Source organism: Sceloporus undulatus, chromosome 1 (genome assembly GCF_019175285.1).
Source record: "Sceloporus undulatus isolate JIND9_A2432 ecotype Alabama chromosome 1, SceUnd_v1.1, whole genome shotgun sequence".
Lineage (NCBI taxonomy): Eukaryota > Metazoa > Chordata > Lepidosauria > Squamata > Phrynosomatidae > Sceloporus > Sceloporus undulatus.
In genome coordinates this window covers 226,720,181-226,741,736 of record NC_056522.1, presented here as the reverse complement: position 1 = coordinate 226,741,736, position 21,556 = coordinate 226,720,181, and the positions used below count along the sequence as shown (strand labels likewise).

Sequence of the window (21,556 nt, the reverse complement as noted above, 5' to 3'; positions counted from 1 at the left end):
TAATAAAGCTTATTTCTATCCCACTTTTCCAATTTGATCAAAGCGGCATACAAATTCATATAAAATACATAATAATCAGTACAATCAATAAAACAATATATAAAAACAGCATATAAAAAACTAATACTCAGCCAGCTGAGTGGGGGAATCCAGAAACATGTCACAGTTGATACCAAGACAGAGGGATTCCAGGAGACCAGAGTTTAAATCCCCATGTAGGCTGTGAAGCCTGACCTTGGGCAATCACACCTTCTTAGCCTTAGAGGAAGGTAATTTCTTCTCAAAATAAATCTGGCCAAGAAAACCCTATGGTAAGGTTGCTATAAATTGGAATAATTGTTAAGACACTTAAGAATGACACGTGCTGCCTATACAATTCATAAATAGTTTAGAAACTTGGCCTGCAAAAGTGAATTTGTTTTTCATAACAAAATAATTGGTATTTGTTTAATTGGTCAGTTCATTTTTATGTTGCTATTTCTTCAAAGGAAAAACTGGACTACTTCTTGGCTTGTTCTCACGGGTTGGAAAATAGAATTTTACAAAGAATCCAAGCAGCCAGCTGTGGCCAATCTGGTAAGCAGCTATCTTTCTCACGTCTTCTCTTTTCAGAAATGCTGTTGAATAAAAAGTTTGGCATCATCATAAAAAAAAAAAAACCTCTCACAGTGCAGTTAAAGCTTCGACATCTGAGAGCAGATGTAAGAAAATGGCTCAATAAACTTTTAATCAGATGAGAGAGGAGGGGAAATAGAACTCAGCATATCTTTTATTAAGAGGTGCTTTTTGAGAATAATTGCAAAGTGAGACGGATGGTGAGTGGCTCTCCAGTAATGTGGAGGTAACGCTTTAAATTAAGGTGCCAGTTATAAATGCTTTATTCTTATTTATGAAATGATCTCTAAATGCAACTACTTCCTCAAATAATGTATTATAAAGTATGTTATAAAATGCATTACTAATAAATGCTTAACAGATGATGCGATGAGAATCTGTTACAAAGGATATTATAAGATGTAAATTGTATTAAACCCTGTGTGTGCATCTTTAATACATGAATTTAAGTTGCTATTGAGTTTGCTATAAAGTGCCTTGCATATCATAAATAATAATAAAGTAGTTATAAATGGCACCTTAATATGGGGTGTAACCAAAGAGCAAACCACTGTAAGTTAGCAAAGTGATTTTTATCTTCATATGAATGTGACATCTTCTATAGCTGCCTAACGTTTCCTGAATATTCCTTACGACACTATCTAATATGGTTAATGCACCTCAGAGCAGAATTCACCATACTTTTTTTTAATTGTGCCTCAAGGAAAGGCCACCGACTGTAGGCTTCACAGATGTGACAGATACGTTGGACAAATAATCATGGCATGTTTCCCTTCAGTGCTAGTTACTGCAGAGATGGAGCCTCCTCTTCTCTGGACTATGAAAAACAGAAACCTATAAAACTGTGACACTCTACACTGAACAGGGACAGGTTTGACAGAGCCCTATTGTGATGGCATCCCAAGGCTTGATCAAACCTGCCAAACTGTATTGGTTTGATGGGTGACCAAAAAGGTGCACTATGTGACAGGAGTCAGAAACAATAAATAAATTTCGATATGGTAGGTGATATGGAGCTCTGCCCCTTGCCCTCCCCACACACACTGTTTGTTTCTTTTTGTTACTTATTTGTGCCTTTGGTATTGTTAGCCATAGGGCAACTTGTCCATCTCCTTTAATGGCTTATTGAGGGAAAGAAAAGAGGCAAAACATGTCACATATCTCTTGCTGATAATATGTTACAGTGGTAGGATAGTATATTCTTTTAATTTTTAAACAAGGATATTAATTAAATATGTATTGAACTGGAAATATCTTGGAATCTAGTGCTCAGAGGAGCCCTTGTGGAGACTCTTTTGTTTCTGTAAGGTTTGGATAGGCAAATAAAACTGAAAATAATGAGAACAGCTATTAAAATATGTATGGCTTGGAACCTGATGTTCAAGAGTCCAAAATCTATATCAAGACTTAGTAGCCACCCACTTTTTTTCTAGCCAGCAATGTGGCTAGATGTGGAAATGGCTCAGAGCATGTACAGAGTACTACTGATTTTCCACTGAGCAAATAATAACCTGTTCCTTTCACAGGCTTAAAGGAGCAGGATTAATAGAGCAGATGGCCTTGTGACCCAATAAGCACAAAACTCCTGAATTACTGTTTTCAGAAAACCAAATAGTCCACACTTTCCCACAGTCAAAGAACATTGTCTAGCTGAATATGATCTGTTTGTTAAACGCACAATTCCCTATCACATATTCTGCTTCCAGCATAGCTGAAGTTGCTGTTGCCTCTTTCTGAGTTTACTGGAGAAGGGCTGGTTCAATCTTGGCACAATATTTTTCATCACAATAACAGCCATAAATAAAAATGGAATAGGATCCAAAGCACCAGAATGGGATTTTCTGGAAAGGGATAGCAGCCTCTTGTGACAGGACCCAGACCCCTCCTTGAAGATGAGAGATTTTGAGGGCAAAAATGGTTTTGGAGGGAAGGTGTGATTTTCCTGTACAGCAGTGGTTCTCAGCCTGTTACTCTCCAGAAGATCTGGATTTCAGTTCCCCAAAATCTCAGTCAGTATATATGATGGTTAGAGATTCTGTAGATTAAAATAAAAAATCTGGAGGGCTGGAGGTTGAGAAGCAGTGTTACATAGTGCATTGGAAAAGAAAAATTGGGACAGTAGCTGTAAATGCATAATATTTGGGGAAGTGGAATGGACCTTGTTGACCATTTAAAATCTTTATGGGGACAGTAACAAAGATACAAGTACATAGTGTTTCATCAGTAGTATGTCAATCAATCAATAAAATATCTGAATACTGTGCTACAGGATCAAATCTTTGCTGCAAAACATGAGATCATTATATCGTATTTCATTAAGGGATGAATTCTCCAACTGCCAAAGTACCCCTAAGTAATACAGCATAACAATTGGGGGAGGGATTTTTTAGTCAAGGAAGTTTTATGGAGGAAAGCTGATTTGTTACTGATGCAACTAATGTGCTGCTTTCAACAAACCATTCACCCTGCTGTAATTGTTGACATCAGCAACAGAAGTACATGTACAGATGCAATGTTCTTAAAATTATTTGTTTACTGATTTTATTTCAAGTATTGTTTACTTTAGAGAATGGATGAATTCAACCATTAATTCAGTAATATAATGTAACCAATGTTTGTTCATTGTAGTATGATTTTAATAACATAGCAAACTTATTTTAGCAAGCAAATGATGTGATTTACCAAAAAGACGGATACATTATTAAAACATAAACATATTAATTCATTAATTCTTGATTAAGAGCTACATAGAACATGATCATTTTTAAAGGATGCAGAATATGAAACAAAACTACTTGAATACCTTTATTCCAGCAATTTGGAAGGAAGTATATTCTAATATGTGGTTTCATAAAATAATAATAATAATAATAATAATAATAATAATAACAACAACAACAACAACAACATAACATTTTTATTTACAAACTGCAGCAATTTGATTCAATCTTGTTTCTTATTATTTTACAATACAGTATTTTAAAATATTGTAAATATAGGCTTATTTACATAGTCAGGTAGTAGAAGTGCATCTTAAATAGTTAGCTTTGAAGAAACAAACCTAATTCATGATACACATGCAAGAATAAACTTCATATATGAAGTTTGTGCTCACAAGTGTAGCAGTAAAAGCACTGTCAGAACGAGCCAAGGAATGATCCTTCCCCAGGGCTAGGTCTTCATTTGTATACCCACCAAACACAGGATGAGCATGATCAGATTTGACAGCACAACTACTTCTTGAAGGAATATTGAGTCCACCATTCCCAAACAGCTGGCTGGTGGTGTCCATTCTATTTCTACCTATTGGTAGGTGAGATGACCATGGACTTGATCCAGCATGGTCCTTTGGGTACAAGATATAGAATTTTTCATAAGTGAAAGAACAAATGGATAGCATCCAGAAACACAATTTGCATATAGAAATTTGCATCCAATTTTGGGGCTTTCTTGTGGCTTCAAAGTAGGTGTGTATAAGCAGATAAAATTGCTGGATGCTTGAGCTACACACTCCTTTGAAATATGGTGTGGCAATATGGCACAGAGATGAATGCAGGGCATATCTCTCTCTCTCTCTCTCTCTCTCTCTCTCTCTGTGTGTGTGTGTGTGTGTGTGTGTGTGTGTGTGTGTTTCCCCTATACATTTCTAAGAAAAACCCAGATACAGATGATACCAGTAGAATGATGATAAATACATGTTATGACAATATCAAAATAAATGTGGCCTGGTTCATGTGTAACTGAAGCCAATTAATCATGGTTTATACGAGGATCATTCAGTGTGGCAATTTATTTTTCAACATAGTCTCCTTTTAGCTCGATACACTTGGCCCAGCGATGCTCCAACTTTTTCAACCCATCCGAAAAATACGTTTTCCCGAGGTCTGCAAAATAGGCCTCCATGGCGGTGATGACTTCCTCATTCAACCCAAATCTTTTCCCGGTGAGTGACTTTTTCAGGTTTGGAAACGTGGGCGGGTTATAGACCGCCGCTTTGAGGCGGTCTGCCGCCACTGCCGCTTGCTCCGTGCAAGAGCTGCAGCAGCCACACCGCGCAGCTCCCGCGCGGAGCAAAAAAGGAGCTCCAATATGGAGCTCCTTCTTGCGGCGCCTCTATGACATTGCGAGGCGCCGCTGGCGCATTCGCGACATCATAGGCACCGCGACACGTTCAGACGCTATGCGTCCGATACGTAAAGATGGTGCCAGCCGTGTGGAACGGCCGGCGCCATATTGTACAGACAGAGTCTGTATTAGACCCAGGGGCGTCTAGAAGAGACGCCCCTTTTTTAAAATGGGACGTCCTGTGGACGTCCCAAGTGCCGGTGTGTAACCGGCCAAAAAGAAGTCACAGGGGGCCAAATCTGGAAAATATGGTGGATGGGGCAGCAATTCATAGCCAAATTCGACCAATTTGGCCATGGTGACCCCAGAGGTGTGAGCCGGTGCATTGTTGTGGTGGAATAGCACTTTTTTCTTCGCCAAACGGGGCCGTTTTTTCTTCAATTCAGCGTCGAATCGGCCCAGTAAGTCGGCATAGTAGAGCCCCGTGACTATTTTACCCTTCTCAAAGTAATCGATGAGGATCACACCTTGTGAATCCCAGAAAACGGTGGCCATCACCTTTCCGGATGATAGAACAGTCTTCGCTTTCTTTGGAGCACGTTCGCCGGGTAAAGTCCACTATTTCAACTGTTCCTTGGTCTCTGGTGTGTACCAGTGGATCCATGTTTCGTCGACGGTCACTAAATGATGCAAGAATGCCGCCGGATTGCGCTTAAACAACGCCAAACACATCGCCGATGTGGTCTCATGGTTGCGCTTGTTGTCCAGTGTGAGCAAACGTGGCACCCATCATGCTGACAGCTTTCTCATGCCCAGTTCTTCGTGTAAAATATGATGCTTCATTCCTTCTGCGATGCCTACAGTCTCAGCTATCTTGCGAACCTTCAATCGGCGGTCTGCCAACACGAGATCATGGATTTTTTTTTTACGTTTTCTTCCGTAGTAGCCATTTTCAGGGCACCTGGGCGTGGCTCATCAAAAACCAACATGGGTCACGAACAAACTTGTTGAACCAATTCTTGATGGTCGCCATCATAGGAGAAGAGTCACCGTACACAGCATCCAAGCGCTCTTTGATTTCGCAGCACGTTTTCCCTTCCAAAAACAAGAATCGAATCACCGAACGATACTGCTCTTTTTCCATTTTTGTAAAACCGACCGACACGCTCGCTTCCAAAGGCTATCAAAACAAAACAAATGAAGGGAATTGACTGAAACTTTGACAGTAGGCTTCTAAAAGAATGTACTGCACAATGGTAAAACTCAATTGTAACAGCAGCGCCATCGGGCCGTGAGGCTAAGTACTTGTTGAATGACCCTCGTAAGCCTGAGAATGATCCATCTGGCTAGGTGCTCGCGTGTTTTCCATTCTCTTGACACCCCTCTTCACATGTCCAACTCCAGCTATTCAGTTTGTTTTGAACCAGTTTCCCAGAATGTTCAAATCCTAAAGTATGGTTAATCTCTTCCTACAGAGTGAGATCAGATCCTGATACTGATTTTCTGTTCATACCACAGCAGTGACAGAAACCTTTACGTTCTGACATAAGAAATGATACCATGGAGGGGGGGCGGGGGGGATGGCCAGGGCCTAAATGCCTAATTATGGATGTAAAGAATACAGTGGGCTCCTGCTGTCTGCTGGGGTTTGGTTACTGGACTTCCTGTGGATACCAAAATCCGTGGAAACTCAAATCCCATTATATCCAATGGTATAGTGGAACGGTTCCCTTTTATAAAATAGCAAAATCAAGGTTTGCATTTTGGAATTTGGAATTTTAAAAATATTTTCAATCCATGGATGGCTGAATTCATGGATAAAGATTCCCTGGTCATGTAACATGTGTTCCTGCTGGTCACAAAGCATATCACTCTTGCCTTAAATCTTCCCTTGATTTCTCAGATCTTGCTGAAGAGATCTCTTGTTCTCCCTTCTTGTTAGTTTCTATTTCATTGCATTGATTATTATAGTAGTGTTCCTTGACCCTGTGCAAAAGTCATTGCACATTTGCATTCAGGGTTCTTGCCTTATTTCTGTCACTATTCTTTTTTGCTTCTTTTCTGTCCTCGACTGCTTATAGGGTTATGCCTGTTATCTATTAAGCTTTTCTTTATTTTTGGCTACAGTGTCTTTCTGCTTTGTTCTCTAACAAGGTAGCTGAACATACAATGTGGAAAATTATTCCATGGAGTATCTTTAGATGATGATTCAAGTTAAATACCAATTTAGTGGTTTTTCTTTTTATGCAAATGACTTGAAGCATGCTGTAGCACTATTGTTCCATGGTGCCAAATCCTATATAGAATCCAATCTTTAGTTTTTGAAGAAGCTGTGACCTGGCTACTGAATGACTAAGCAACCACTTGCTTTTGTCCCACCAAGCACCAATGATACCAACTCTGGTGGGAATGTTGTGATGATGGACTTAGAAACTGGCTTATCTTGTATATGAAAATTTGCTTCAAGACATTAGATGATAGCATTTGCTGCAGCCAAACCTATCTTAGGTCCAAAAGTCACTGCAGAAATAATCCACTTCAAGACTACTTTAACTGCCTTGGCTCACTGCAAGGGAATCCTGGGAATTGAAATTTATTGTGGCCCAAGAGCTCTCTGATAGAGAAGGCTAAATGTCTCACAAAACTACAGTTCCTAGAATTCCCTAACTTTGAGCCAGTGCAGTTAAAGTGTCTCAAACTAAATTATTTCTGCAGTGTGTTCTGGAGCATACTCTCTTTTTATCTGCTGGATATCCCTACTTTTCTTATGTTTATTTAATGCTAGTTATTATTTCTTCTTCTTCTTTGTTGTTGTCTTCTTAGAAATCTGGGTATAAACCTGAATGGGTAGACCTGCATGGAGCTCACATTGAATGGACTAAGGACAAATCTAGCAAAAAGAATGTCTTCCAGGTAAGAAATTCTTCATAATGATCCCATCTTTATTTGACTGTAACAATGTTTAAATAACACACAACACAAACCGGGATTACTTTCCTTGTGTAACTATTTGATAACTGTACACTGTGCCAAAACAATGTTTGCACATTGTTTGTTAAGGCCATTGGAAAGCATAACTTTTTATTCACTCTCCTGTTTCTTTCTTCTGGGCTAAAGTGTCTTGATGATTGAACTGACTAAAAACCCTTGAGAACCTGTTGATTTGCTGATTAATGTGCCACATTCAATTTATTTTTAAAAGTTGCTAGGTAATTTGTTTTGCGTTTAGGGCTCGGATCCTTGACCTTAGGAACTCCTGAAAACAGAACTTTCACATGCTGCTTACATAAGCTGTACTCCCAGCTGAGTGGAATTTGCCTGTTTATTTTTATTATTTCTTACAGCTTTAATGACAGGTTCATTCCAGAGGAAAGAGGTATAAGGATGGGGAAAAGGAGGGGAAAAGCAATAACCCTGAATCTCTCAGAGCCAGTTCAAAAGGCTATACATTTTCTACAGTCAAATAATTTTAATGAATTCAGATAGTTTAATGAAGCTGCGTATAGATCACAGCGGCACTGAATTCCATAACTGTGGTTTGGATGCGATTTTTCATCACAATATTTTGCATGTCGAAGCAGAACTAATGGGTTTAATGCAACATACAATACTGGGGTCATGCAAGTGCAGACTGGTCAATTCTGACAACAAGGTAGTGGGAATCTATAAGATGGCCATGTTGGATTGAGGAAGGTCTGGGGGGCTCACCGTGGTGATAAACCATCACATTGTTTTACAACTACCACATTGTTCTAGAACATAGTGCATGTGTGGAAGTGGTGGTCATTGTCACAAATATGCATTGTGTCTGGCCATGGCAGCTGCCATGCTTTTTTAGCAGCAACCATTTTGTCTCCAGCAGTGCCCTGGAAAAAATTAATATCTGAGATAAAGTCACAAACAATTATGGTAGCTTCCTTTTTCTGTTTTTCTTTTCTTTTCTTTAAAAAAGGGGCCCCAGGTTAGTATCTGGTGATGTATCTGGTGATGAATTCTACCATATCACTGGATAAAATTGATCAAATAGCTTTATTTAGCTTTCTTGGACAAAGCTACAGAACTATATTGCTAGTAATGAAAGGTTAACAACAGAACGTTTTGTGTGTTAGTTAATGAAGACAATGGATTTCCACGAAGATCAGACAGAAATCCTAAAGTAGAATCATGAAAAAGGCATTAATATATGTTTAAATTGTACACACAAATTCATGCCCTGCTATGGGGCCTTTCATATATACCACCTTATGAGCAGGCCAATTATTATCTGTAGTAACCTGTTAAGAAATTATTTGATGACAGCATTGATTGCATTGCTACCTGGATTTCCTAGGAATAAAAGGAAATGGGCTCTACATCCCATAACTGTTTGCTATATCTCAGATGTTAGATACATATCAGATGTTAGTTGTTTCTGTACAGTCTCAGCATTCAGTGCTGCCACCACACCTTGTAGTATCTGCAACCTTTTTGCCCTGTGAATGCCTCTTTTGGTTGACATAAAAGATTTTGTAAGCAGAATGTGGTTTGAAGCAGCTTCGCAGGACTCTGTGAGTGCATGGAGCTATTTGCAACCAGATACCACTTTCGTCTCCCTGGAAAACTGACACATTATACTAGGTCTTCATCAGAAGAGTAGTGAATAAAAGAAGATTTATGTTCAAATCACATGCTTTAAACATTTCCACTAAGTGCTAGTTTGCTCTTTGGTGTTGAGCCTGAAATTTAAAGCACTGGGGATTAAAAGGATTACAACATAATCTTAAATAATCCTAAGTGTCATTTACAGAGAGATGGTTGTAATAACTAAATAAAACCATGTTAAAGGATGGCAGTGTTGTCAGTCAGCAACTGAAACCATGTCTCTTTTGCCCCAGCATTCTCTCGCGCTGTCCTCTCCCCTTTATTGACTCCAATTTTACGTTGGATAGGTACATCTTGATGGGACCGGTTGAGGAAAGAAGAGAGACAACAGAATGCATTGCAGTCAGTGCTAATATGGTTACCGAAGCATTAGTAACTAGATTAGTTTCTTAAAACCGTCTCAAGGTTCAGTATTTCATGCTAGTGGCACAAGGATTTTTTCCAGCAAGGGCTTATCTGTTTTTCCTATTTCCCTCTTATATTTGTTTCCCCTAACATGAAAGTCAGTCAGTCTCTTCTGAATTTAGTATTCCAATAAGTCACTGTCGGAGAAAAGTCCTGAACGTGTTTCACCTTAGCTTCAGTTCACATGAAGATTATCCAATGGGATCAGGAATGTTGCTTATGGATACAGCTTCTGCCAAACTAAACATTTATTGAGCACCAACAGAGCGGTATACAGAGCAGGGAGATAATGCATATCCTATCTAGGGAATGCACCGTGTGTGTGTGTGTGTGTGTGTGTGTGTGTGTGTGTGTGTGTGTGACAAAGAAGAATAAATTTCAGAAATGGTGGAAGTTTGATCATGAGTCCAACCCAGCTATACACATATATTGGTATTGTCAGCGCAACTGCTGGGGTCCAACAACCACTGTCAGCAACTCAAACGAGTCCTGGGGTTAAATCAGACCCTTGGAGCAGAGCTGGCAAATTTCCAGAAGCTGAAGTGTGGCTCCAAAGTCCAAGTTGGGATGACAGCAACTGGATGTCTTCCAGGAACTGCAGCAATGCAGGAACCTCTGGGGACACACAGCAAACTGATGCTATAGCTTCTTCTGATAAACCACCAGAGAAACTAAGTCTCCCAAAGTGCTCTTTATTCACAGTGCTATTATCCAAAACTAGATCTCCAAAACTCCAAACCATACCAATCCAACTGCTTCTACAAACCCACACCACACCCTTGCAACCCCTGGGCTTATATAGTCTCCAGACCATGTGGTCTCTCAAACCCAGTGAGTTCAGGTGTGTAGCCATGTCATGTGTCTCCTGTGCAATCTAGACACATGGTTTCATCATCCATGGCTACGTGCACTTGGGCATTGAAGTGTCCTTGAGCCAATGAGCTTCAGCTGTGCTGATCAGCCTTGCCACTCTGCTGAAGGCTCATGGCCAAACACACACACATCAAGCATTTCCCTGTGTGCTGTGTTTTAACCCTTCAAATCCCTGACAGGTATATATGTGGTAGTTTATATACTTTGCCTCCTGTAGTGTTGACTAGTTCTGTAGGTAGGCATTACTGCAGTTGTGTATTTTATTAACAGGTTATTTTATATCACTTGGGGAAGGGGATTAACCTGTCCTCCCTGCTTCTTTTGTTGATCTTACTGCATCTCTTTTTCACTAACCTGCTTAGGGTAGGTTAACCCGTTTAGGGCATAAACATTTCATAGACTAAAACCCATTATTATTTAAATTGTAAGTGCACAAGATTTTTATAAAAACAGGCCGAATGCATGTAGCACTTCCATGTAGAATTTAAATTTGAAATCTTAATGTCACAGTGGAGAATTCTTTGTCAGCCAAAATGCACATTTTTATAACAAGCTAGTCTGTATTCATGTACATTTTTATTGTCACAGATTGTCAATCATATTCCAAATTCTAGAATTTATTTGGTAGGCATGCCCTTATCCTATTTTTTAATACAACTTTTGAAAACATTGGTGATCTCTATATGTGATTAGGAATAGGAATATTACTGGAACAGCTATAGTTATGAGTAGATTGAAATATCAATGTTGTTAGCTATAATATCACTGTATTGTCATATTTATACTAAATCAGAGCTTGGAAGTAACGTGTTACGTGTTATATGTGATTATTTTCTAGTAACCAAGGTATGATTACATTTCATTATTTTTGTAACTCAGTGAGTGATAACTTTATTCTCTATGTTCAGTAACTGTAAATGTTTGTTACTTTTACTGTATTATTAGAGATGTGGCCTCCTGGGAAGCATTTCACATAGTTCAAGCATTGGCTTGTGTTGTGGCTCAAGTTGGTGTCTCATGCTGTGTTGAGCACAGTGTTTATATTAAATGCTGAAGTGATGATGATGATGATGATGATGATAACAGAATGTTTTTATCACAGGATAGTGATTTGTAGCACTCCAGTGTTTGTATTTTTGTAAGATCTACGCTCTAGTCTGTTGACCATTTTGATTTCCCTTTTTTGTACTTTTCCTAACTGTAAAATTTCCTTTTTGTAACAAGATGAGTAGTACTGCATAAAGTGTTCTAGCATTTTCTCCATGTAGAGATGTCTGTTTCCATATGGGCAAGAATCATTATCAGTGCCCAGAGGGCACATTCCTATCTGCCCTTTTGCACACAAGGCACAAACTTTGCACTCATAATTTTAAGCACATGATTTTGTTTTGGTTTTGCTTCATTCTCTCCTGGTTATAACTCCCAAGTTAGGAAAAAGATTAACCATTGACAAAGGGGCAGAGCAAGAACAGACACACAGATACACACAGAGATGCAGATACACAGAGACAGACCTAGACTCCTCTTTATGGTGGAGGGTGAGAAAAATCCACATTTGTGCATTAACACCCTTGAGAAAACCCCATTCTTTAAAAGGTCTGGAAGAAGCCCTGATCAGGTATGCGATGAGTACTGCCCAAGGACCAAGCTGCATGATACAATTCATCCCTGTAAATTTACATCTGTTCCTAGCACAGGAATGAATGCCGGTGCACTAATCTCCTTAATCTGTATTCCCTTAAAATTAGCAAACCCCTTAGATTGGTCAGGAGCAGGTTTTTAGCACCCATGCCATTTCTCCCCTCTTTTACTTTAGAAAACAGCTGCACTGAATATAGATTGCTATCTTGTCCTGTTTCAACCTGATTTCTTCCCTTCTACCTCATTGGAGTTACTCTGGTTTATTGTCCATCTTCTGCAGAGTGTTTGTACATTGCACTGTTTTTTCACCCAGACTAGTTAAACCAGTGTACTTCTCTCAACACTCAAGTGTTTTGATATACTCCTGTTGCCTAGATGTAGCATTTGATGCCCATTAACAGATAGAGCAAGACGGGGAAACAATATCAGTTACCTAACTGTTTTCAAGAAAGAGACTGAAATCAATACAGAATGAAGGTAATAATGTACATTTATTTTACAATGCCGAAGCTGGCAATTTGGGTTGCATTTACTGGAAGAAAAGCTGGATGAAAATCAAATAAATAAATAAATAAATAGTAAACTGTCTGTAAATCAGTTTACAAGCTTTTTAAGAGAGCAAAAACTATTGCCTGAGAAGGCCCTTCGTCATAGAGTGGAAAGGTAATATCACCTCTACTAGGCCTCTGTGATATAAAAGCAATTGCCTGGGAGGGCAGCGCCACAATAATACATGAGCCACATGTGGAGGAAAGGCCACAACTTTATTCACGCAAAACAAGCAACCAAAGGTAGGGTTGGCCAAAAAGCATGATGTCTGGATCATTGTACAACACGCTGTTGTAAGATACTGGATATATCAGCAAGATATCGGGATGAGCTAGGGGCTAATGGAACACCCTCTCGTATCCATGCAACCTACTGATTGCATTTAAATTAAAGCCCCTAGTCACCGGGAAGTGGTGTCACGTTATGGCCCCCGCAATGGCCACAACGCATGCCCTCATTGCTCCCGTGTCCCATAGGGACTCCCAGTACAGTGCTACGCAACCTTGTAGACCATGCCCACCTGATCCAGACCCTCTGCTGCCGGCCCAAAGTTGTGACAAACAGCAGACACCCTAAGGAGGGCGGGTGGGAGAGCTGAGTAGCAAATGGCACCGAGCACCGGCAACGAAGCCTTAAATAAGCCATGCCCAGTGGGTTGTTGGGAAGGGAGTCACCCCGCCCCCAGAGTAGCCGAACCAATCAGCTGCCCTGGAGGACCAGGGCAACCAACGAGAGGGGCTACCCGCCTCCTAGAGCGGCTCTCTGGAGGTGGAAGTCCCTCCCTTTCCCTTCCCAGCAACCAATCTCCAGCAAGCGTGCCCCAGCAAAGCATTCTGGGGCACGCCGAGGAGCCTGCATCACTGCTCCGGCGCCAACATGGCCTGCCCGCTCAGTCAGGTGGCAGTCTTTTATACACACCCCAGAGGATACTCAAACCTTGTCAGTCAAAAATTCCTTTATGGTACAAGTCTTAAGCTGGTTGATCATTGAATCTTTATGGAGTGGCCTGCTTACTAGAATCCTGCATGCAGAGACATAGCCAGGATTTTGGGAAGGTGGGGTCCAGACTAAGTGCCACCATTATAATGGAGCTTGGGTGCGGCGGCACGGCAGCACACACCATTCATTTTATCTAACGGAAGGGGGGGTCCGGACCCCAAGAACCCCCCCCCCCCTTGGCTACGTCCCTGCTGCATGATATCAGACAATAGATCTTGAAAACAAAATTCTAAATCCTGCATTGTATCCATTTTCTGCCAGTTGGTGACATAGAGAAGAACAGGTCTATCTTTTGCTTTATTTCCTAATGTGTATGTGTGTGAGTGTGTGCACTTTTAAGTCACCTGTTGACTTATGGTGACCCATAAATTTCATAGTGTTTTCTTAGGCAAGGAATATTCAGAGGTAGTTTTGCCAGTTCCTTCCTCTGAAATACAACCTACAGCACTAGTATTCATTGGTGGTCCAAGCATTAACCAGGACTGACCCTGCTTAGCTTCCATGGTGAGACATGATCTGGTGCCTACAGGGCATTTAGACCCTATTAGTTACATTTATATTCCAGCCTTTCTTCCAATGAGCTCAACTCTGCCCTAGTTATTATTTAATTTGCTAGAAAACAGACATCATTTCAGAGATTCAAGGCAGGAAATTACCTGATCCATTTTCCATTTTTAAGTTACAAATGAAAAATAAGCAGAAGCAAAACTTCTCAAATGTTTCTCCACTCATCAATGGACATTTCACTGGGCTTTATACTTAAAAAATACATTTGGAGGCAACATGCTTTTGATTGATTTAATGCATGTGGGTGTTAATAAAACCATATCATCAGTCTGTCCATCAGGGTGATAGAAAGAGAAAATAAACTGACAGCTTTAGTTAGGATGGGATGAGAGGTAGACTGATGTATCAGTTTACCAGATAAAATATAAAAGAAAAGAAGCAGGTATATGTCATTGTGCTTCAGATCTTCAGCCCATCTGTAGTGAGAGGCAACAACATTTCTCAAAACTTTCTCTAATGAGTGCTTAATATGAGCTGGGGAAATTCACATTAACAATAGGATACAAGTAGAATTTTGAATTATGTGCTGAGAATAGCAGAATAAAAATATATTAGTCATGTATTGATGATCCTTCTTCATACTGGAAAATTTGGATGGAGAAATAATGAGCTGAGATTGAGTTTTGGGAAACAAGCATTTCTGCTATGTGTGCAAAACTGAATGGGCATCAGTTTTGAGGGGTTGTCTTCTTGTTGTTAGTGGCCACTGAACTGACTTCAACCCATGGTGACCCCATGAATGAGGGACCTCCAAGTTGCCCTGTCCTCAGCAGCCCTCGGGTCCTGCAGATTCATGGCTGTGTCTTCTCTGTTTGAGTCATCTACTAGAGTGTATTCTTCCCGCTGCTCTCCACATTACCAAGCATTATAATCTTTTCTAGTGATTTCTGTCTTCTCATTATATGCCCAAAGTACAACAGTCTAAGTTTAGTCATCTTGGCAAATAGGCATTCAGGATTTACATCCAATAGTTTCATGTAGAATAGACACATCAGATAAATGGAACTTTATAGTAAGTTCCAACTGATGGGAGTATTTGCTTTTAGAACTAGAAATGTATGTAATATTGCAAACCTTTGCCCACCTACTGAAAGGTAAGTCCTTCTGAATTCAAGGGGTTGTATTCCTACAAATGTTTGCATAGGATTCCAGCCTTGCTGTTGTCTTTTGATGACTACACTGTTATGTTCTATGTCTCCATCAAAAAATAAATATTTCACTTAAGTCAGAGGCATTTTCAAGCTTACATCTAAAAATATTTAATGCTTAATGTACACAGAATTTGGTTAGAGGGGGAAGCACTAAAAAGCAATGAGGCTCAAGTGGCAGAATGGTTAACAGGGTAAAAGCAATGATGTGTTCCCTTTTACAACGTAAAAGAAAATCCCTGTTACTCAGGCATGTCAGTTTAAGAATGTAGCTTCTCCACTCTTCTTCCTTTTATAAAAATCTCATTTATCACTTTTGTAAAGTAATTATTAATTTGTAATTTTATTGTATAATAGAATTGAATTGTGCTGCCTTACTGCATTATTCATAAAACACATTGCTGCCATCTGGTGGTCAGTGGTCATGTCCACACTCCTCTCACAATGTTAGGTTTGCAGCTCTGAGGCTGTGAACTTTGGCAAGTGAACTTGGGAAGACAGAATAATTGAAAACATGGCAAGTTGTGTGTGTTTGTGTATTAAAAAAGAAAATTTTAAATATTTATTATTTATACTGAGATGCAAAAACATATAGTATTTTCCAGACCAGAGTTTCTCTAATGGGTATCTTAATATACCTAATGAGATGTCAGGCAGAAGCTGGAGCCAGCTTGTTTTCTGCTGGTTTAGAAAATTGAATCAATGGAATAAAATTACAAGAAAAGATATTCCAGATAACCATTTAGGATGAACTTCATTACTGTAAGAGTTGGACAATGTAAGAGTTTTCCTCAGTAAGGTGTGAACTCTATCTTCAGAAGTCTTTAAACAGAGGTTGGATAGACACATTTCAGGAATGCTTTAGTTATGTATTCCAGCATGGAAGGGGGTTGGAGGAGATGCCCCTTGTGGTATTTCTATTATTCTAACGCCATGCATCTTGTTGTGTGCCTTCACATTGTTGCTGTCTGATGGCAACTTTAAGACAAAACTATCATACAGGTTTCTGGAGCTGAGAGTATATGATTCAACAAAGATCACCCAGTGGGTTTCCATGGCTGAGTGAGAAAAGGAACCCTGATCTCCAAAGTCATAGTCCAACAGTCAAACCACTACACCACGCCATGCATTATAGCTTGCTTATAACTACTTCGGGCAGATAGTCCTATGAAACCGGGATAATCTTTTCCAGGGTCCTATTTGGTCTATCATAGAATCATAGAGCTGGAAGAGACCGCAAGGGCCATCCAGTCCAACCCCCTGCCATGCAGGAAATCCAGATCAAAGCATCCCCGACAGATGGCCATCCAGCCTCCGTCTGAAGACCTCCAAGGAGGGAGACTCCACTACACTCTTAGGAAGTGTGTTCCACTATCGAACAGCCCTTACTGTCAGGATGTTCCTCCTAATGTTGAGGTGGAATCTCTTTTCCTGCAGCTTGCATCCATTGCTTTGGGTCCTAGTCTCTGGAGCAGCAGAAAACAAGCTTGCTCCCTCCTCAATATGACATCCCTTCAAATATTTAAACAGGGCTATCATATCACCTCTCAACCTTCTTTTCTCCAGGCTAAACATACCCAGCTCCTTAAGGCGTTCCTCATAGGGCTTGGTTTCCAGACCCTTCACCATCTTAGTCGCCTTCCTCTGGACACGCTCCAGCTTCTCAATGTCCTTCTTGAACTGTGGTGCCCAGAACTGGACACAATGTACTGAGCTATATTTGACTGAAAGGCAGAAGTGACAAGATGCTTAGGAGATACTCTTGAATACCCATACTCATGAAAGGCATATTATACTTGGTTAAAATAAAAACGGCATTCAGTTTTGTAAATTAAAAACAATATGCACTGTCAGAAGTTATAAAAATGGCTCAGCACTCAGCAGAGCTTTACTTTATTGTCTTTTGTCATCCAGAGGGATTAAATCTTTCATTGATGCTTTAATGAGTTGGGGCTATTTTTATTATCAAAAGGAATTTTTACAGGTGCAACAAACATTAGTCACTTGCGGCTGGAGTTTGAAGCTGTTTTAAAATATATAAGGGAATAAACAGGTGCCAACTTGCCCTGTTTGAAGTAGTTAGTAACATTAACACCTTTTCAAGCTGGTTGTTTAATGAGGTAATGTCTGATTTAATAGAGAGGGCTACTATTGTTGAGGCTTTTTTGTACACGTTGTAGTAATTTTTATATTTCAAAATAACTTGCGGCTATGGGAAAAGCAATCGAGTGTCATTAAAAAAGCAAATATAGTTTCAAATGTAATTAGCAAAGCACAGTTTACTGGCAGTTGTGAGCACATTACAATTTCAGATACAATACTGCACTAAACATTAAAACTCAACTACCTGATCCAGTGATTCTTTGCAGTCTCACATACAAAAATTCTTTCTAGCACACATACAAACTCTTTAATTCACAAAGTCTTCTCTATTTACTTTGAAGTGGGACAGTTCTGAATAGAGCATCAGTTTTTTTTAAAAAATGGTCCAGTTCATTTAACATTTGCCAGTTTCTACAGTTGTTTGGAGAAAGACATTTTGAAACAAAACAGAACAAAACAAAATGAGTGAGGGATAAACCAAAACCAATAAATTTGTACATCTAGACCTAGGGCTTTGAGTGCTTACCATCAAAACCCAAGTTTCAATTCCTGCATATTCCACTGTGTTTCTTGTGCTGAACTATAGTTGCTAACATTTTGTTCCTGAATTTGAGGCCCGTTATAAACGGGCCTTTGCGGCGCCCCCGTCACGTGCTGGGGGTTGGCCGAGGACCTAGTGTCCACACCGGATTCACCCCTAGCACGTGATGGGGGCCTAAAAATGGCGGCACCCTATACACACGGGCACCACCATTTTTACGTGCCCTGGATATGATGCCGCGAGTGCGCAGGTAGCACCTCGCGGCATCCCATCAGGGGCGCAAGAAGAAGCACCATTTTGGGGCTTTTTTTTTTGCTCCGTGAGGGAGCCACGTGGTTTGGCTGCTGCGGCTCCCTCGCAGAGCAACCAGAAGCGGTACGAGACCGCCCATTTTGGGCGGTCTGTAACACGCCTAAGAGTTCATGGACATCTGCGAATGTCAAAGCTTTTTCTAAGGCGGGTTACAGACCGCCAAAAAATACGTATGGAATACATATTAGGGTTAGGAAGGGGTGGTGCTTCCGCACCCCCCTAACCCTAGTACGTATTCCATACGTACAACATGGCGGCGCCCTTTCCACATGGGGGCCGCCATGTTTACGTATCGGACGCATAGCGTCCAGATGTGTTGCGGCGCCTATGACGTTGCGAATGTGCCAGCGGCGCCTCGCAACATAGAGGCGCTGCAAGAAGGAGCTCCATTTTGGAGCTCCTTTTTTGCTCCACGCGGGAGTCGCGCGATGTGGCTGCTACGGCTCCCTCGCAGAGCAGGCGGCGGCGGCAGACCGCTGCAAAGCGGCGGTCTGTAACCCGCCTAAGACAAATTATGAATCATAACTTCTGACCAAAAGGAAGATTAATCTTTACAGGACACTATCACCTCATTTGCTTTAGAGATATGTTCCAAGGACTAATTTTTGCTGAACTTATCTCTGTTTTAAATACAGAGAACTATTTATATATAAAGAAGTTGAAGCAGTACTCCATTGATTATTTTGTATGATACCATCCAATTTCTTGTTCCACATGTCTAAATTCTTGAATGTGTCATTTCCTATATTTTCTCAAGATCCAATTAATTCCTCTAACAGTGAGTCAGATGAAACACACTAAAAACTGATGGCACACAGATAGAGACCAAGCCCCTACATCCTTTTCACATATACAGTTGTCAAGGTACTGGTGAGGAACAAAGCTCATTCACTATTGTTGTTTGCCTTCAAATCATTTCTCATTTATGGTGACCCTAAGGTAACCCTATCACAGGATTTTCTTGGCAAGATTTGTTCAGAGGGGGCTTGCCTTTGCCTTCCTCTGAAGCTGAGACAGTGTAACTTGTCCAAGTTCACCAAAAGAGTTTCTATGGCTAAGCAGGCATTTGAATCCTGGTCTCCCAATATTACACCCATATTTTTCTCCTCCAGGAACGTTACTGGGAAGCCAATGGCTTTCCTTAGCTTGTGTGGTACAGAGAAGAAGGTCAGGGAGAAGGATGAAGAGCATGTGTTTTTCTCCGTATGAGCAGACAGGAAGCAATATGTGGGCTAGGGGAAGAGGAGGGTGTATTGTGAGCAGGACTGGGGAGGGCAGTTTAGAGTCTAATTTGACAATATCAGTATTCCATTTAAATTGACAATGGAAGCAAGCACACATGTACGCAGATTCTATAATCCTCTCATTGCTGGAGCTACCAGATAATTTATGGGCACAATTCAAAGTGATGCCTATCATCTATATAACCCTACAAGATCCAGGCTATCTGAATGCCTATGTGAACCTGCACAAGTTTTAAAATCCTTACAGATGGGTTTTAGTCCCACCCCTGCTAGCATTACAGCTGATGAGGACATGTGAGAAGACCTTGTTGTTGACTGCTCCTGGGCTGTAGAACTCTCTTCCCCAGGTGGCTAGGCTGACCCTATATCTGCTTTCTGCAAACGAAAGCCTTTTCAGTTTTTAATTTAATATATCACTATTAACTTGTTGTTGCAGAATCTTCTTTTACTAAGAGGTGGGAGCATAATTATACTAATTATTATGTTTTTAAATTGTTTTATATGAGTACTGTATCTAACATGATATTTACTGGGGGGGCTTTAAAGAGTTTTTATCATCACTGATTTTTTTTAAAGATCTCATACTTCATTTTAATCTATGCCATTCTGGCAGAAAATCAGGATATCAGTTGTGTTCAGCAAGTAATCTGAATAGATGTAAATGAGCCTGTGATGATTCCCTTGGGAGCAAAGCCCTGTTCGTGGCTATTACTCTCAGGGAGATCCCTTTAAATAAAAGAACTTTACGCTGCCACCACTCAGTGAATTGTCAACGAACTATATTTCCCAAGCACACACTGAGACTTGCTTGAGAGAGAGATCTAGTTTTCTTTCTTGCTAATCCACAGCAATCAGTAACCGAGATAAGGCACATGTACAGGAGCCAAAGAGATAGCAGATGCTTTTAAAAGAAAGAAGTTTATTTTAAAGAAATAGTATAGAATAGGAAGGTATCACTCATGCCAGGCATCCTTGCCTGGCAGATCAGAAAATACAGTTACAACGATATTCATTTCCGGCAAGCTATTAAATAAACATAACAAAACCTAGACGTACTGACTACCACTGTTCCTGAGCTACTCCCAAACTGCTCAGAGGACAAACCTCTGGTTTCTCCAAACACAGCCAAGATGGAGAACAACGGACAACTGGTCTTACAGGGGTATTTATAGCCCTCTCTCGGAATCTTTTTGAAACTGCCACTCTGGCACTGTTGATTGGCCAAGAGTTTGAAACTGCCACTCTGGCACTGTTGATTGGCCAAGAGAGCCTTACATCAGCTATGATGTAGCTGCTCATTAGCATATCTCCTCCCCCCAGGTTAACCTTTTTGTAGTTCATGAAAAGTCCTGAGGTGACTGGGAACCCAGCCACCACAGAGCCCCTTGCCCAGAGAAAGTCAGGAGTTCAACTGAGGCCTTTTATACTTTCCGGACCCAGCCAAAATTGTTTCTAGCAGGCTACACCCCTTCCCAAAGAATGGGAAGTCTTACAGGACCTTTGGTCTGGAACACAATACTTTCTTCTCTCTAGGAGGCCATGTCAGGAATGCTGCTGCCATTAGTACACTGGCTCAGGAGATTATGCATGGCTTACATAAGGGTGGGTGCTAGTACTAGACTTTGGAAATACCTATGATGGTCTGAGGCATGGTGATCCCACGCTCTTCAGTGGTGCTCATGCTTGGTATCTCCTCTGCTGGATCAGATTAATGCCAGTCAGTAACTTTTACATTTAGGAGCTTATCATTCAGAGGGGTTGTATCTTTGTATCTTATTGTATTTTCTGTATTGTATTTTCTTACTGCTGTTAGCCACCTGATTCCCCATGATTGGGTGGGATACAAATAAATC

The 21,556-nt window shown here is 40.5% G+C and overlaps 1 protein-coding gene across 3 annotated transcripts in view; it reads left to right on the top strand.

The window, feature by feature from the left end:
* Positions 1-21,556, top strand: part of ARHGAP15 (Rho GTPase activating protein 15) — a 558,688-nt gene that overhangs the window by 75,806 nt on the left and 461,326 nt on the right. For all 3 annotated transcript variants that reach the window (XM_042466422.1, XM_042466424.1, XM_042466423.1), the window contains 2 exons: positions 489-576; positions 7,504-7,593. In XM_042466422.1, the coding sequence (XP_042322356.1) occupies positions 489-576; positions 7,504-7,593 (178 nt within the window). The remainder of the gene's footprint in view (positions 1-488; positions 577-7,503; positions 7,594-21,556) is intronic.